Source organism: Physella acuta, unplaced genomic scaffold (assembly GCF_028476545.2).
Source record: "Physella acuta isolate Inbredline_101_S28 unplaced genomic scaffold, ASM2847654v3 ptg000399l, whole genome shotgun sequence".
Classification (NCBI taxonomy): domain Eukaryota; kingdom Metazoa; phylum Mollusca; class Gastropoda; family Physidae; genus Physella; species Physella acuta.
Window position 1 is genome coordinate 209,187 of NW_026731918.1, and position 13,314 is coordinate 222,500.

The following is a 13,314-nucleotide window of genomic DNA, read 5'->3' on the forward strand; positions in this document are numbered from 1 at the left end:
AAGCTTTAGGTTGAGCTTATGTTGATGTTCGAATATATCTGCTGAGTATGATACTCTCTCCAACCACTCTTTGAAGGTTATCAAAAGGTCTTGTTTCCCTTACACTTCCAAGAATAACTTGATTTTGTCTGTCAATTCAAAACACAATTCACAGCATTTTCTTTTGACAGCCAGCTTACTGTAGTGATCCTTATTCATGACTTTGCACAGTTCTTTAAACACACAAGGGCTCGAGATTTAATGTAGTTTACGACTTTTATTAGCAATAGATTATAATGTGAGTCTTGCTGGTATACCGGTGAATCATGTAGTGAATTCTCCTTGGCTAGGGAGCTAAATATTTTACTTTTTTCTGAAAGCCCGATTTTTGACCCAAATAGACTGCAAACCCAATTGCCGTTTTCCCATTTTAATCATCTAGTTTCAAACGGTTTTCAGAAATATATACTTACGAGCCGACCCGCGGCATATTATATGCCGCTATTTAGTTGTTTTATTTTCTAATTTTCAGTAATTCATAATTTGTGAATTCGACAGTACCGACGCCGCCACTGTAAATATTTGCTTTAAAACACTATCAGTAGCTCGTTTAGGACTATAACCCCCCTCCTTTCCCCAACCCCTACCCCACACCGTCACCAGTGAAAGTAAACTCCTCTTAGTTACCTCCCCTAAGTTTAAAATCGTTTCAAACTAAATTATCTGCCCCTAATAGCCGTCACTAAACCCGGCTCTACGATTGTAAAAATTTAGAGTGAACCACAGCTCACCAGACCATGTAGGGGTGGGGGTGGTAGGGAGCGCGCTTACAGCTTGATTTCTATCGTCTCCAAGAAGAGAATTATATATAGATAATTGTAATTTTTGCATTTTTATCCATATTTTACATTTGAATAAGCCTTTTCTTTATACAAGTATTTATTCCGTCAAATAAAAATGTATAAATTTTCGAAACGGGAAAGCACTGGTGAATTTTAGTAACATACACATACAGATATACATTAAGAAATAGTTATCTTTTTTTTATACCATGTTGCACATTAAAAATAATAACTTTAGTAGTACTTACTTTGGATCCTACTGCTAAAGCATGTAAAGATGACATACCACCTCCATCCTATTTTTAAAAATAAAGATTACATTATTAAGAAATGCTACAACAATAGAGTACACATAGTTGATGTTGAACTCACAGTAACATTGTTTCTTTGATGCCCCATATTATGAAATGAGCTGCTAATCACAATGTTTTAAAAGTTTAAAACTTTAATTACTTTGTAGGAAAAAAAATATTAAAAATAGTCAGTTTCTGCACAATACACTATATTTGAACAAAAACATTGAAGTTACTAGAGGGGTTAAAGTAACTTTTCTGTATCCACAGGTTTTAAGATATTCCAAGGACAATTTTTTTTTAACCACGTTAAAATTAGATATATTACAAAAAAAGAGCTTGTAGAATGTTGTGTGGTCTTGCGTCGTAAGCCTCAAGGTCAAGCATGAATCAAAGAGTCTATGTAAGCCTCAAGGTCAAGCATGAATCAAAGAGTCTAGGTCACGTAAAAGCTTTCAGTCGTTTTTTTCTTAAGGACAAAGCAGAGTTCTGTAAAACCTGAAACATCTCTGCTGGAGGTAATCTTAAAAAAGAACGACGGTAAAATTACATATAAGGCGCAGCCAAGCTGATGTACATAAATGACTTAACAAACTGAATTTTACTCCAAACGATATCTATCTTCATTAGTAGTTTAGACAGCCACACAACATATGGCATAAAAAGTTTGGTCTACAGACCCAACCACCTCTCCATTAATTATTTTTTTAGGACTGCCTGCACCCTTTGACTAGCCTTATGAAAAATAATGGTTAAAATCGAGAGGTAGGCTACACAGTGTTCATGATCACTCTTTCAATAAATAATTTTTTTTTATATATAGCTGTAGCACATACACACTGCAGACTGCAACAGTATGTTTACACACCGTAGACTAGCTATTACACATCCCTGAAAGTGAAAGCAGACCGCACTGGGTGACACCATTTAGGGGGGTGACACCAAGGCAAAAAATAGCAAAATAGATAGAGAAAAACTTAAGGGGGGGGGGTGCAGTTCGATAGTTTGAGGGGAAGGGGTGCAAATTGAAAATTTGTCCCCGGGAAGGGTCGCTACGCCTCTGGGGGGTGGTGGGGGGTGGTGGTGGTGACACCATTAAGTGCCGCAACGGGTGACATCCGACCTCCCTACGCCACTGCCTGAATGACCTACACTAGTTACTGAGTGAACAGCATTCTTCTGTAAAACCAGGAATCAGTCATAAAGCATGAGGGGAAGATGCGACCATTGGAATTGGAATATTGATAGCGAAATGGAAAAATAGATCGGCTTAAAAGATTTCTGATATTTTTTCAAAGAAGTCAGTTGGTGAAAAAATATTTTTTTAAAGCGGAAAACTGCAATGTGTGTAGACAAAAATAGTGTCTGATACGTAGGTATAAAAACAAAGCTATTTACAGACATTAATACACTTCAGAGAATTATTCTAATTTAAAATCCACATTTAAATATGTGAACTCAGTTATTTGACTAAGTTTTCCAAGATAATCCATGAAAGAAAAAAGTTAAGTGCGAACCACCAAGATGTATTTGTAGGAAAAAAAAAACAAAACAATAATTAAACTGAATTATTTAAGGCAATAAATCAATTTGGGCATTTAGGCAAACGAAGAACTATTATTACTAAAATTTTCAACATCCAAAAGTTACTAGGCTTTAAAGCAAAAATAACCATTCGTCATTTTTTTATAATAGTGTATGAATGTTACATATATTTTGTTTGGAAGTCCCACAGGGACTAGGCATGAGTTGCAGTCTTAGAATAGGGATTTTTTAGGGTGTGGAAGTATTAGTGCAGTGAGCCAACATACAATTTTGCATAAAGCTGGGTCGTCTAGTAAAATATATGAATAAATAAACAATGCCTTGGGGGTCATTAGGGCACCTCAGATTTGTGTTGTGTGTCTAGAGTGAAGTGTCACATGTTAGCGCCTACCCCTCTCCATGTCTGACCCAGGAATGTGACCAGACAATGAAAAACTTTTTTGGACAAAAACTCAATATATTTTATCTCGGTTATATCTAATAATTTAAATAAAAGACATTTATGTTTCTCTAAAATATAAATGAACACCTGTCTCGTTGCAATTTAATGTTTACCTTATAAACAACTTTAAAAACCAATGTTTTTTTTTACAATTAAATTTAGTGGAAATAAAGTTTTATTTAGCATTTAAAGCTAATTTAAACTGTATTCATCTAGTTGTACTCTTTCAATTATTCCTTATAATATAAGTTATATTCTTTTAAAGATGGGCATGGTAAAAATGTAAGTCTTTACTGTAAAGAATCCAGACTTAGATTTATTGTATTTGAAAGTTTTAGTTATGTTACAGAAAATGAAAACTGGACCAGATTAGCTGAAATTAGAAAGGGTCTGATATTTATTTTAAAAAGTGTTTTGGAATTTATACTTTTAAAAACATTTGAACTAAAACTAACCATTTTGACAGCCAAGCCACATATTTATGTTTTTAGAGTAGTTGAAGATTGTTGTTAAAATAGCCTGTATAATATTTTTTTATTCTACAAACAGGACAGTCGGGGGTCACAGTGAGTTCACATTAGTTTTAAAATCAGTATAACATTAGTAGCGTAAGTAATAGCAAGACCGTGGCTATATGAGATTGGCTGTGACATTTTTATTTTCCCCCAAATAAGCAGTAACAAACACCTGCATGGGGTCATGGTGAGGTCACAAGAGCCATCATGGCTTAAAAAGAGGGGCGGGGGAGCCTAGTCCTCATAGTTACCTTTTGCAATCATTTCAATTTTTTAAGTTGCAAAATAAAATAGAAGCAGAGAGAAATGGTAGATTTGGGTAGCTTTAAAAAAAAAAGAGGCAGTTCAAAATGATAAAAAATGGTACTTAATTTTTGTAAAAAAAAAAAAAAAAAAAGATTTTTACACCTCCCTGAGTACCGTTACAGCTGGGTTGATGAAATTTCATATATAAGTAGTATATCAAATTGGGTGAGTTCATACAAGTGACCGTAGTTTCAAGGAGGTGCGAGGTAGTCTAGCTTTAATCGTCAGCATTTGCAAAGATTTCAAAAACAGTTTAACGGAAGGTGGATTAAAATTAAAGGGGTCATCCAGTTATGACGTCCACATTGCGGGGGGAGGGGTCCAAAGATTTTGTGGACGCTTGTAAACTTTGGAGGCGTCCACAAGTTACACTTAACATCGAAGTGCTTACATTCTAAAACAAACATAAAACTTGTATCCAGCTTGTAGAAAGTGAAATTAAGACGACTGCTTGTGTTTTAAAAACCAGCACAGCGTGTAAATAAAGCACAGCATTTATATCTACCCTAACATTATTGCAAGAGCTTGTCGTCACACTTTCTGAAGCCTCCAACCAACTTTCTGGAGTGTGACATCAATTATAGACGACTCCTAAAGAAAAATAGTACCTCTTTGGTAAGCGACCGCTGAAGCAAACAGAAATACAGGTATGAACCCAAGGAGGCCTTGCGACTAATTAATCTTATAAATGCTAATTTATTATTATTATTATAATAATAGCTATGATTTATTATGCTAATAAAACGTGAGTGAACGTGTGTGGCCATGGGGTGGGGGGTCTAAAATCTGAAAAAAAAAAATTTGGACGTCATAAATGGATGATCCCTTACAGACAAATAAATTATATCTAAAGTATCACTCACACACCTCCCCCATAATTTTTTTTATGACTGACTGACTGCATGCAAACTCAGACAATGAAAAATAGCGTGTAAAATCGAGAGCCTAACAATTCTGAGGGCGATCATTCTTTCATTAAATGACAATTTTAAATACTCGTAACACATTCACACTGTCAGTTGCGCCACACTATAACTCTTCCCCTCCCAATGACCTAGTAACTGAGCATCCGTTTTTTTTCTCCTGCAAACCCACGAAAAACACAACATAGTGTAAACCCGCGATTTTGCGCGGGGAAAAAAAAAAGGAGTTTATTCATTTTTTTTAGTTGGAAAATATGGACTTCGAAGTTTTGTTTCTAAAACTAGATTCCAGACTTTTTCCCGACTTTAAAAAATCCAGCCCAAAAAAAAAAAAATCCAGCCAAGCGATTTTCCAGACTTTTTAAAGTCTGAAATTCACTTTTATAAATTCAAGACTTTTTCCAGCCTTTCCAGACTGTGTACGAACCCTGGGAATACTACAGCATTATCTTGTAACTAGGTGTTTTATAATATCAACGCATATATATACGCATATGAGCATAAGAAAGTGCAAAAAGCATTTTAAAAAATCTGCAATAGCACTTTTCTGTCCAAAAAGTGTGAATTCTAGTCCAAGACATTTCTTCCTCTTTCCAGTTTTCAAACTTTATGGGAACCCTAACTAACTTTTATTAATTAGATTATCTATTCATGTAACAATTTTAAAATAAATAAATAGACCTGCACCTCATCATCATCTAAGTCCTGAGTTGGTGTTTTAGTACCAGAGGATGCCTTCAGAACTTGCCTTTCATCAAATGGGTCTACTATTACTTGCTCTGTACCTTTTATTTCACATCGGCACCATGGACATCCTTGACCATCAGAATCCTAGCAACATAGCAAAACTAAACAAAATAAGCTGTTCATTTTTTTTGTACAGAATAAATAAATATTTTCAGTTATAAAATTTCTAAAATAGCTAGTACATGCATGCATACCCAATCACTTAGAGGAGGGCCAAAAATGAAAATAAGGAATTTTACTATTTAATTGCCCTACTTTTTTTTTAATGACGTTTGCAATGGTAATGTCTGACAGAAAAGACTATGCCATGTTTTTGTTAATATCTTTTTTGTTTACATTTTACTTAGAACTTTCCCAGATTTTGACAAGGATATTTAAGGCTTTTGATTAGGTAGATACAGTAGGCATATTTGAATAATACCACTCAATAAAAGGAGTTGTATTTGTAGTACAAGATTCAACAGAAAAAGCATTCAGTAACATTTTTGTTAGACATTGGCTAGCCATGAAATGGGTGTATACCAGGAGGATTAAAATGAATGAGGTCATGTATGTTTTACTAACTCACCTGCCATTGAGTTAAACATGGTGTACACAATAAATGCCCACAAGGTTCTAATCTAATGTCTTTATCATTTTCAGCACAAATTTTGCATTGTTGAAATGTTGAGCCCATCTCACAATAGAGCTCATATTGTTCCTATTGAAATAAAATAATATTAAAAAAAAAAATTGTAGTAAACAGCTTTTTAAATGTACTTGCTAACATACATAAAAAGAATTTGCAAAAAAAGAAACATTTCTCTGATAAGCCAAAAATAAATAATTTAAGACAAAAAAAACCCTAACAATCTTACATTATACACATCAGATATGAGCATATTTGTATATATGTTTAGTTTTTAGTAAACATATTGCTAGTAGCCAAACTGTTTATCTTCACCTTACATTTTTACTTTTAGTGATACTTCCGGTTTCTAAAAAGCCGATAACTTGAGTACCACTAAGGTTTAGCAAATGAAATTTCACATACAAGAATTAAATTGTACGCCCAAGTTTTTGTTATCTTTTGAGGGATTTCCGGTAACCAGAAGTGGTGCTTTACTATTTCCTGGGAACACTTTAACTTTAGAACTCTTTTAGTTACATAGATGAATTTTATTTTATAAGTAAACAATCTTATCCTTAAGATCACTTTCTATTTTAGTGTGCCTTTCAGGAAGTGGTATTTTATTTCTGGTTTTGAAAAATGCTAAACTGTTAGAAAGGGCCATAAGCAGTAAAAATGCTCTAGGGTATTGATGATAAAATCCATTTCTAGAAAGCCAAAATTTTGCAAACCCGGAAATTTTAAAATTTACATTCTATGAATCCAGAAAGTGAAAAAATATAATTTAAGAATCCGGAGAATTCTGGAAAAGTGACAAAACTTTTTTTTCTAACTAAGGATGAGTAAAATATCAAGGTTTATCAAAATCTCAATTTAGATTTCTCGCACTTTTACAGTTAAGTCCTCTATACCTTTTCGTAGAGAAGTTTAAAAAAAAATTAAAAATATCAAATCTCATTGATTTTTTTGCACAATAGCAAATAAGTAATCTATATTCTGTATATGAGAAAGTAAAATGAAGAAAATGAAATGGACAATTATTTTAATTTTTGTTTAGTAATGGCATTGGTTGCAAAAAGAATCTTTCCAATACCCTTGACAATCATTAATTTGGCTAAAGAACATTTGCATCTATTTTATTTTTAGTGCATTAGAAGGTTATTATTTTTAAGGATTTTAAAATAAGTATTATTGATCTAAGTACATCCATTTGAAAATCATTAGTAAATGTCAAATTATTTAAAATTAATTTAATAAGCATTGCATAGACCAATTACCTGTGTTACACGAATATGATCCTCTTCGCTATCAGCAACAAGGAAACTAAGGTCAGGATTAAGAATGCGGCCATCAGGATATAAAAAGCTGTAATAAAGTTAAAAAAATAATTTACAAAACTTGATATTAGTAAAAAAACTTAACAAAGCATCGCTATTATTATTATTATACTGCAGATAGATTGTGATCGTTTACATAATCCTGATGTAACAAACAGTATTAAAGAAATGATAATTAATTAAGAATTTGAATTTAGTATTAAGCCTTATACAGTGGTAACTTCAGATATGAGTACCTTGACATACAAGATTCTGTAGATACAAGCTGTTGGGAGAGCTAAAATTTGCTTTGAGACAAGAGCAAAATTTAAGATATGAGTAACCATATGAGATGTATGGTTAAACAATTGCAACTGATTGTGCTTTGGAGATATTTTATTGACCCTTACCTAATTCATTTCCTAAACTTTCAGAAAGGGAGGAAAAAGCAGTTACAAAAACTAAGTGAAAGTATATCGAAATATTATTGGAGATATATTTAGGTTCATTTATGTTTGGTGAAGTTTAAGGTTCTTCAAGTTTAAGGATAAAGTAGAGCATTAAGAAGAAAAAAAGTGATTTTAAGTAATTGAAAGAGTTTAGCATGAACACTAACTGAATAAAGTGAAGCTCCTCCACATATCTCCTCCTACCTACATTGGGTCTACACTTCCACCATCATCTTCCGTAAACTCATGCCAGCTGATTTTCAAAGTAAATATGCTTTGTAAAACCAGTTTATTTCTTTGTATTATACTTTATTAAATAATAAGGTCTACATTTTGGGGACTGGAACCGATTAATTAATTTCAATTGAGAAAATTGCTTTTAGTTATGAGCAATTTGACATATGAGCAATATTATGGAACTAATCAAAGTTAAACTCGTATCTTGTGTTACCACTGCATGAGCTACTGCTTTTTATTTTTGAGTGTTTAGCGTGAAAGATAAGTATTTAAAATGAACAACTTTTTTCAGATTTAATGAATAAAATTTTTATTCACAACAGATTGCAACTTTGAAACATGTTGAGTGGTTACTTTAGTAATAAGGTATTTTACAATTTACTTTCTTCCTAAGAGTCAAAATATAAGCTATTAGACCAATTTATGATGTTTATATTTAATTTTTTTTTAAATAATGAAAAAGTAACATACAATCCTTCTCTTTGACCATCCAAAAGAGCTTGACAAAGAGACTTATTTTGTGGTATAGTTTGAAGTATCTGCCTATCAGTTGTTACATAGCCTATAGCCCACTGTCCTAATCTTGTACAGCTTAACCTAAACACATAGCTGAAAGAAAAGTAGGTTCATTAAGCTACAAAAGATCTGGTATTTCATTATGTATGGTTTGTTGATATGTTAGAACAATTTAAACCTGACATTCTATGTCAGGGCGGGTGAGGTAGATTTCACCTGTTTCAGTGATCTTTATACTTTAAAGTTAACAGTCAAAGGCTCTATGATTTGACTATTTTGAAGTTATAAATATGTGAAGTAATTTTAACACCACAGAAAATGATTCAACTGCCTACATTCTACTTCCACATCAAGTAAAGCAAAAATACAGTTCTGGGTGGTGAAGCAGAGATTATTAGTTTCTATGGCCATTTGGCTGGTAGAGTTCACCATTTTCCATGATCACAGTATGTGAAGAAATAAATGTTTTCATTTTTATAGCCAGCTAACTTTACTTTCCCTATTTTGAGCTAGGTATCCATCAAACACAGGATCTTAACTCAAGACTTAGGATTAACAGTCAGCATATTTGCATATTCTACACCAGATAGCATAAACTAAGCAAAAAATGTTTAAAAAGCTTTAAAAAAGGATCAAACATCATAATATAAATAAAATACCACATAAGGAATAATGTCTGATTAATAAAATTATGAAGAAAGAAAACAAAAATCTAACAGTAATACTATTTTTTAATTTAAAATTAATTTAAAAAAAAAATACTTCAAATTTGTTGCTTAAAAATATGGCCATTTGGCTGGTAGAGTTCACCATTTTCCATGATCACATTATGTGATAAAATTAATGTTTTCATTTTTATAGCCAACTAACTTTACTTTCCCTATTTTGAGCTAGGTATCCATCAAACACCAGATAGCCATAAACTAAGCAAAAAATATTGTTAAAAAAGCTTTAAAAAAGGAAGTTGAAATTAAGAGCTCTAGAAAATAGCATTTAATTGAACAGATACACTAAATTCAGCCAACTAATTAAAAAGAAGTTTTAATATTGTTTTTTTTAATTATTTTTTTTGTTGTCAAGAGAGAGGTGGGAGGTTAAGAAATGACTGCTGGAGCATTATTTAATAAAATACTTTAAAAAAACTTTTAAAAAAAACCCACGTTTTTCTTGTGGACTAAAAAGTAGAAAACAAATTTTTCTTCCGACCCTAGGGGATCTACCAATGACTGCTCGTAGATTTTGTGCTTCCTCGAGCTGTGCAGGTTCTTGTGATGACTGTTCATACATTTGATGACAAAAAACGTCGGAAGAAAAATTTATTTTCTACTTTTTAGTCCACAAGAAAAACGTGGTTTTTTAAAAAGTTTTTTTAAAGTATTTTATTTTCTCCTTTTTAGTCCGTTACTATAAGCGATGAAAAACGTGGGGCGCCGAAGTAAAAGGTATATTACTATTGATTAGATAATACTATTGACTTTTATTAGGGAGCTTGTAAAGAGTCAACAGTATTAGAAACTGTAAGAAAATCACGGCGCCCCACGTTTTTCATCGCTTATAGTAGAGTGATCGCTTGCATTATTGTGATGTATAGCATTTATTTTCTACTTTTTAGTTCAATCAGAAAACGTGGGTTTTTAAAAACTTTTTTAATGATAATCATTTTCTACTTTTTAGTCTTTGTCTGTTTGGTTGCATTAAAATCTTGCTATCGATTTTATCTTTTCGCATTCACTTTTTTTTTGGGTAAACGAAGACAACTCGTAAAAAACACTTGCCTTGAACCCGTGTCGAGTGGGTTAGCAATCGTGTGCCCAACCACTCGACCATATCGTCTCCCCCATACTGGCCACCAGTTGTTCCGGTTGTTTGTACACAAACACCACGTGAACACTACTCAGTAAGCCAAAAGAGGGAGAGTACCGAACCTTGTTTTCATCAAATTACAATTACTGGGTTATGTCCCCTTTTCCCCCCACGTTTTTTTTGTAGAAATATATAGCGGTCTAAAATGATCAATAAAATGTTTCCATGGATCAATTTAGTAATAATAACAATTGAATATTGTATTGTTATCGGAAACAAAGCTTCCCTGAAAATGTCAGCACGCTAGCTAACTGGGAAGTGCCCGAAATTTCGATTGCAAGATTTGATTGGAAAAACAGACGCGAAAGCAAGTTAAAGAAAATGTGGGAAAATAAATTATACACTACTATTTAAATTATTATAAAGAAAAGCGTGGGTCTCTTCCTAAATATTAGTAAAGGTATCCAATAGATACTAAAGTGGCCCACGCTTTTCTTTATAGTAATTTAAATAGTGTATAATTTATTTTCTACTTTTTAGTGCATTATTACATAAAAGCTTGTTATTATAACGTTTTTATGAAATTTTTTTTTGTAAAATAAATGTAAAGATGATGTTATATTCTTTTGATAAATGTTTGAGCACTCAGCTAAGCTGACATGTTGCGGTGGTTGTACCACATTTATGACTCAGTGTTGAGCGAAGGCGTTTTTTCTGTGTTATGTTGGGATCAATTCACATAAGAATGAGACATGGCCTAGGTAGTAGCTGATGTTTGATCTCCACTCAACAGACCTTGTTTATATAATGAGTTAAAGTCATTACGTAATTTTAAAAATTGAGATTCATTTTATAAAATTCTGAGATAAAATTCTATTTGTTTTCGTTTCATAGAAATTTTTTTTTTTTTATCACTTCTTGTAATGCAAATACATCTTTTTTTAAAATTATATCTACTTGGACATATATTAAAACAAAATATTCATGCTTAGAATTGTGTTCATTATAATAATCCCAAACTCAGATTTATCAACAGTCTATGAGGTAATATAGTGTTAAACTTTTCTTATGCAGCCTTTGAGCATTTGTAGTTAGAATCTGGGTTCAAGTCAGTAGACCGTCCCTGAGTCCACCCAACTCTGATGGGTACCTAACTCACGTTAGGGAAAGTAAAGGCAGCTGGGCATAGTGCTGACCACATTATCTCTTCATATGCAGAGGTCACAGAAACAAGTAAACTCTACTTCACTTGCCCTATAGACCATCATGTTTGAAAGGGAACTTTACATTACTTTATCAGGCATTTGTCCCATTTGTTCCTATTACAGGCGCTTATAATTTGGCAGGCTCATGCCTTGGGCGAAACTAAGATCGGGGCCGGTGCCAGTCGGCAGCAATGTCTACGATGAGAGGGTCAAAACTGACCTTGATTGACCGGCGCCTTATGTGAGCTATACCGAACAACCCCAATTGATATTTTGTGAGGTAGTAGAAAAACGCCTATGGCTGTCAGAAAAAAACTTGCCGTATCTGGGAAAACTTCGTAAAGTGGTCAAAACTGACCAGTCATTTTTCCCTATATAATCTTTGTAATTCATGTGAGAAACAGAGGGTAATTTCAACACATATTTGTGTATTTAACTTCTGTACATCTGGCTAATTTTTTTTTATGCACGTAAATGGTTACACCATAAGGGAAAACTGTAGGTTTGATTCAAAGCCCTCGAAGAGGACTAAAACATGACCGCAAGTGGAATTCTCCTTATTTGAGCTATATATCGAAAAAAACTTTTGCCGAACACCCCTTCTTGATATTTTGTGAGGTGATAGATAAACGCTTAGGGATGTTAGGAAAAAAATCGCCATACCCGGGAAAAATCTGTAAAGTGGTCAAACTGACCAGTCGTATTTCCCTACATAATTATTGTAATTTATGTGAAAAACAGGGTAATTTCAACATAGATTTTAGGTTACTTATCCTCTGTACACCTGGCTAATTTTTTGCATGCACCTCTATAGATGACTAGGCCGTATGGAAAAACTGTTGTCAGACTCTAGGCCCTCAATGAGGGCTAAAAAAATGACAGCGACTGAAATTCTCCTTATATGAGCTATATATGGAGAAATTGCAGAACGATCCCCTTAATATTTTGTGAGGTAGTAGATCGACACTGGAGGGTAACACAAAAAAAGTTTATTCCCGTCGTCATGTTCACATACTCATGTACACACACACTCAGACACTCATCAATTTGCTTTGGCTAAGGTGGTAAATGTTCCTAATGTGATAAGCTTATTTTGCACTTTGTTGGTTACCTACATCATCTTCAGTCACTAAGATCATATTGTTCACCTTCCCAGGGTAGCATCCACCCAGGCATTGTCTTTTGAATTTTCTATTTTGTTGTAAACTGACTGCCTTTGATTTTGTTCTCTGATGACTGTCTCATCTCATCATAGATGAAACTACCACAGAATACAGTAGTAATCCTCTCATTTTTTTTTGGAAACCAACCAGGGTGTGGACTTTATTCTTCAGCAGCCTCTTGGTCAGAATGCCCTTCAGTCCATGTTGCATTGCATATAGAATGCTATACCAACACATAGGCAGAGCACATTACTGACAGACAGAATATTTCAAAGAACATCACATTGCAGCCTATCTTACATCAGTCAGGACATCCTGGCCGGGGTGCAAATGGTTGGCAAATGTAAAAAAATATGCTGTCAATTTTAAGATCTTTGAACATTGGCCAAGAGAGCCAGTCAGCGTGTGCACTTCAAGATTCTG

The 13,314-nt window shown here is 33.4% G+C and overlaps 1 protein-coding gene across 1 annotated transcript in view; it reads right to left on the minus strand.

Moving 5' to 3' along the window:
- LOC131942308 (E3 ubiquitin-protein ligase CBL) overlaps nt 1–13,314 on the minus strand; it is a 32,768-nt gene that overhangs the window by 6,049 nt on the left and 13,405 nt on the right. The window contains exons 4-8 of the mRNA XM_059302113.1: nt 8,676–8,813; nt 7,480–7,567; nt 6,161–6,292; nt 5,533–5,676; nt 1,070–1,117 (exon numbers count right to left, since the gene is read on the minus strand). Coding sequence (XP_059158096.1) covers nt 1,070–1,117; nt 5,533–5,676; nt 6,161–6,292; nt 7,480–7,567; nt 8,676–8,813 — 550 coding nt within the window. The remainder of the gene's footprint in view (nt 1–1,069; nt 1,118–5,532; nt 5,677–6,160; nt 6,293–7,479; nt 7,568–8,675; nt 8,814–13,314) is intronic.